This window comes from Mus caroli, chromosome 16 (assembly GCF_900094665.2).
Source record: "Mus caroli chromosome 16, CAROLI_EIJ_v1.1, whole genome shotgun sequence".
NCBI classification, from domain to species: Eukaryota; Metazoa; Chordata; class Mammalia; order Rodentia; family Muridae; genus Mus; species Mus caroli.
Window position 1 is genome coordinate 29,296,288 of NC_034585.1, and position 5,596 is coordinate 29,301,883.

Consider the following 5,596-nt stretch of genomic DNA (forward strand, 5'->3'; position numbering starts at 1 on the left):
ACATGGTGGCTCACAACCATCCGTAACGAGATCTGGCGCCCTCTTCTGGAGTGTCTGAAGACAGCTACAGTGTACTTACATATAATAAATAAATAAATCCTTAAAAAAAAAAAAACGAAAGAAAAGGTGGGTACAGTGGTGATGAGAATCCCTCATTAGTAATATGTGATCGTGTCTAGTGACCATTCATCTAAGATATCAGTGTAGCTGGCTTATATGTTTTCTCTGTATATACTCAGGAATTTTGTTTTCTACAGGAAACTGATAGGAGTGACGCGAAGAGCCCTGTGTTGCAAGACACAGAAATTGAAAAAAATATGCCAACACTTTCTCCTCAGACCTTCCTGGAAACTCAAGAACAAGGTTCGGAGTCTTCTGCAGGGATACCTGGGCCACAGTTCTGTGTAGGAGACTCTGAAGAGTCCCTTGAGGGAAAAGTTGAAACAGTATCAACCAGTCCTGATGATTTGTGTATTGTAAATGATGATGGACCTAGAGCCACAGTTTTTTACTCTAATGAAGCTGCAGTTACCCCTTCTAGCAAAATAGAAAATGAAGAATACTCTGTGACAGGTGTGCCCCAGTTACCTGCGAGCAACAGAGCTCCAACAGAGAGGAGGGTGTATCACTTACTAGTTGAAGAAGAGATTTCCGACAGAGAAAACCAGGAATCTGTATTTGAAGAAGTCATGGATCCATGTTTTTCTGCAAAAAGAAGGAAAATATTCATCGAATCCTCCTCAGATCAAGAAAAAACAGAAGTGAATTTTACACAAAAACTGATAGATTTGGAACGTATGCTTTTTGAGAGACATAAGCAAGAGGAGCAGGACAGATTGTTAGCATTACAACTTCAGAAAGAGGTAGATAAAGAGCAAACGGTGCCAAACCGGCAGAAAGGATCCCCAGATCAGTACCAGCTACGCACACCCTCACCCCCAGACAGGCTGCTGAATAGACAGAGGAAGAATTCCAAAGATAGGAACTCCCTACAGCAAACTAATGCAGATCATTCAAAATCTCAGAGGAACACAAAAGCTGACTATTGGGAACCCTTTAAAAACACCTGGAAGGATTCAGTTAATGGAGCAAAGATGCCAACTTCTACTCAAGATAATTGTAATGTATCTAAAAGTGCCTATACCGTACAGCATAGAAAGTCCCAGAGAAGCATTGTTCAAATGTTTCAGAGATAACCAAGCAAAGCATGGGGAAAGAGTTCTATAATCCAGAAACGATGTATTGCAAAGCTAGCTCTTCTGTCATAATATCCTGAGATGTCTCACATTCTGCTCAGCAAGCTTGCTTACTCTCTTTGAGGTTTGGTTACAAAGGAAGAATTTACAAATGTGTTTCTGCAAAAGACGGCTATTAGGAAACAACCTTGAGAATTTTTTCCATTGTCAATAACTGCTGTGTTTTAAGTGTGACATCTTTACAGGTATAAAAACACCTTGGTCAATACATCTTCAGGTGCCACTTCCCTTTCCAAAACTTTTATGGCCTTTTTTTTTTCCCCCTTTTCTTTTTTAAACGAATGGGTAGGGAGTCCACACAAGTATTTTCCATAACACTAATTAGTTCCCTTCATAGTTTTAATTCTAAGCATTTTAGCATTTCCTTTGAATTAAAAAGGTCGCAAGTTCAAATCCCAGCAACCACATGATGGCTCACAACCATCCATAATGAGATCTGATGTCCTCTTCTGGGGTGTCTGAAGACAGCTACAGTGTACTTACATATAATAAATAAATCTTAAAAAAAAAAAAAGTATCAACATCAATTAGTTACAGAATAGCTGCTAGATTTTTTTTTTTTTAAGATTTTATTTAAAAAAAAAAAAAAGCCAGGTGTGGTGGCGCATGCCTTTAATCCCAGCACTCGGGAGGCAGAGGAGGCAGAGGCAGGCAGATTTCTGAGTTCGAGGCCAGCCTGGTCTACAGAGTGAGTTCCAGGACAGCCAGAGCTATACAGAGAAACCCTGCCTCGAAAAAAAAAAAAAAAAGATTTTATTATTATGCATAAGTACACTGTAGCTGACTTCAGACAGACCAGAAGAGAGCATCAGATCTCATTACGAGTGGTTGTGAGCTACCATGTGGTTGCTGGGATTTGAACTTAAGACCTTTGTCAGCACTCTTTACCTGCTGAGCCATCTCTACAGTCCCACTGCTAGATTGTTAATGCAAGGGTTTAAGAGTGGCATGGGCTGAGTGGTGGATTGGTAGGTAGGGAATCCCTGGAACTGAATGGGTAATCAGAAACTGGGTCCAGCATGGACTTCAGGCTTCTTGTAGCAGAACATTCTCTTTAATCCCTTTAAGTGGCAGAAAATATTTAGAGTTTACAGCTTTTCCCTCCATGGCATCTTGGTGTGAAAGGGTGAACTGGTTTATTTTTACTGATCTTGTCTAGAAACAAATTATTGTAAGAAAATGATACTACGCTCTGCTGTTGAACACCTGGCATTACCATCCTTACTGCTTACTGGCTCAGACACATGCTTGTATGTGCACAGATGGAAAATGGTGTGGGGTTTGTCTTGGATTACCCTGGGATCCAGACGAATCTTGTGAAGTTGAGCTTCCATCTTTTGTTAAGACAACTTAGCAAGCTGTAGTTTCAGTGGACTCTCTTCTGGTGTCTTGGCTCCATTTATGTCCTGTGTACATAATAAACTGTCCTAATGCAGTGTTTGGCTTTTTCCACATTTTTGTCATTTGAATTTTTTCTTCCGAGTTTTAAGACTTTTTTATGTTTATCTTGTCAAATTTTTTTCTCTAAAAGCAATTTAACTTAATGCTTTAAGAAGATAGTGATGGGACTTCAAATTAGATATTATCACATTCAATCTTTGTGGAATAGTTCATGACCAAAAAAGGGACTAAGAAGAACATTCCTGTATGATATAGTGAGAATTTATATAGTCACCACCAGTGTGTCCATGGGCAGTCATCCTGATTGAAGTTGTTTTCAGGTTTTTAGTTTCTCTGTTAGCTCTCTGTTATTCTTACTTTGATACCTTGTGTTAGAAAGCATTAGATTTTTTAAATTGGTCATTAGTGAACTGCTTTTTCCTCATTTTTGTTGGAAAATATTTAATATCTCAGAGTATTAAAGCTGTGCAGATTTGAAAAAAAGATGCCTGGCATGATGGCACAGCCTAATTCCAGCATGTCAGAGGCAAGGGCATCTCTGAGTTCTTTAAAAAAAAAAAAAAATTAAAAGAATGATTAATAAAAATTGGCTCTCATGTTCATTTTACTACACTTTAATAAAAAAATGGCTACAAACCAGGCATGGTTGTACATGCAAACCTTATCAAGGCTAAGGCAGGATATTGGTGGCCAAACTGGGCTGTATTCTCTCTGAGTTAAATTCCCAGCCCAAATGAATGAAACTTTGTCTCAAAAAACAAAACAAAAATTGGCTACATAAAATTTAGACATGGGTTATAACAAAATTCCATGAAACTTAACATAGTTGCTAGGCATAGTGCCATACTCCCTTTATCCCCCAGTGTTTTTTGTTTGTTTGCTTGTTTTAAGATTGATTTTATGTATATTAGTACACTGTCACTGTCTTCAGACACACCAGAAGAGAGCATCAGACCCCATTACAGATGGTTGTGAGCCACCATGTGTTTGCTGGGATTTGAACTCAGGACCTTTGGAAGAGCAGTCTGTCTCTGCTGAGCCATCTCTCCAGCCCCATGTACCCCACTCTTGTAAGACAGGCAGGCAGATCTCTGAGGTAGAACACAGCCTGGTCTACACAGTGAGACCCTGTCTTTGCATTCATTCGTTTATCGTGAGGGTCAGCTGCTGTGTGCTGCAGCGTGTTTGAGGAGGCTGTGGCACTGCACTAGTGAACCATCCGGCCGCTCCCACGGGGCATTTTTAGTGAAGTTTTAAGCATCAGGGTTAAGAGAAGGTAAGGCACACAGGAAGAAAACATGAGCGTCTCAAAGAGTCAATCTCTCAATACTTTGGAATTCTGAATCATGCTAAGAATATCCAGTCAAAGTAGCCTTAAATGTTCTTAAAAGACTTCATGCTGTTGGTAAAGCTCGGCCTGTGCTACTGCATGTGACTTTGCTCTTGTTTGGCTTTTTAATTGTTTTTAGGGTATGTTATACATACATGTATGATGTATGTAGTGTATTTTGATCCTACTCATACGTCCCAGCTCCCCTTTTAACAGTATAGCATAATCTGGCCTTGAACTTCTGCTTTTTCACCATCATCCACCACAACCAGGTAGTTTTTAGAACTTTAGAATTTTTCAGCATGGAAAAATAGAACATTGAAATTTTTTGGATTATTTTGCTTTGATTTTTTTTTTTCATTTGAAACAAAATTTGGGCTTTCCGGGTAGGATTGTGGCAGACCTACAGTCCTACTGTGAACTCAGAGAAAAACTGCATTGAAAACCATGCAAGGCAGTGTGGTGGGGCAGGCCTCTAATCCCAGCACTCAGGCAGCTGGAGGCCAGCCATACATAGCCCCAGGACAGTCAGGATTACACAGAAACCCTACTTTGGGAGGAAAAAAAGAGGCTGGAAATAGAGCACAGTGGTTGAGTACTTGCCTGACAGTCCCAAGGTCTTAGCTTCAATGCTTATCAATGTGGGGGTAGGGGAGAGTGGTGGAAGAACCTATTTCACAGCTTCGGATGGGCAGGAAGATTTCTAGTTCTAGGAAGAGTTCTAGGCTACATGGAGTAAGCCAGCCTGAGATTTATAGCTTCTCTGCCCAGGAGTTCTCCTTTGGCCAGCATCTCAAAAATAACAACTGAACAACCTCCCCACAGTTAAATAGACAGTAACAACGGCAGAAGAGAGAAGAGCCTCTGGTGGAGCTACCTGCATGTTGGACAGGAAGTTCATTGGGTGCAGCTTTAGTAAGCCCATTCTGGAGTGAGCATTTCAGTGAGGGTGTCTGCAGCTTCCTTGCGTCACCAGTGCCTGAAAGCAACCACTGGTTAACAAAACAAAAAATGAACAAAGTGTGGTAGCCCATGCATTTAATTCTAGTGTTCCTGAAGCAGAGCCAAGTAGATCTTGCAGAGTTCTAGGCCATCCTTGTCTCCATAGAGATTCCAAGCCAGGAATGTAAGGAGACAGGGTGTAAGACTCCAGGGAGCCTTAGCTTACTGGGGACCCCCTGAGTGAACCACGTGGAGCCAGGATCAATGCAAAAAGCAAGAGGAATTTATTGTTCCAGTGCACTGGGGTGATGTTGGAGCCAAGGAGATTGTTAAAGCTCTGAGGGGAGAAGTTACCCAATGCGCCTATAGAAGATCTGAGGGGAGAGGTATCCTGGCTGTAGGAGCCAAGGAATACCACTAAGTCATACCCCACCACAAACCTGACACAAAATATTTTATTGGGAGAGACACAAGAGGATGGCTGCCTCTGCTTGGGCAAAAGGCAGTAAGAAACTAAGAAGACAGGTTTATAAAGAGTTGAGTTTGTCTGTGTACACACACACACAGCTTTCCTGGGTGGGTATTGGTGGAATTTCATGTCCTGAGCTTTTGGGATGCCCAGGGATTGAGGTTTGTTGTTGTCTTTTTTTTTTTTTTTTTGGTTTTT

The 5,596-nt window shown here is 41.0% G+C and overlaps 1 protein-coding gene across 1 annotated transcript in view; it reads left to right on the forward strand.

The window, feature by feature from the left end:
• The window catches only part of Rnf168 (ring finger protein 168), a 25,064-nt gene extending 23,219 nt beyond the window's left edge, over positions 1-1,845 (forward strand). The window contains exon 6 of the mRNA XM_021184905.2: positions 258-1,845. Coding sequence (XP_021040564.1) covers positions 258-1,196 — 939 coding nt within the window. The 3' untranslated portion in view covers positions 1,197-1,845. The remainder of the gene's footprint in view (positions 1-257) is intronic.
• Positions 1,846-5,596: the final 3,751 nt, after the last annotated feature.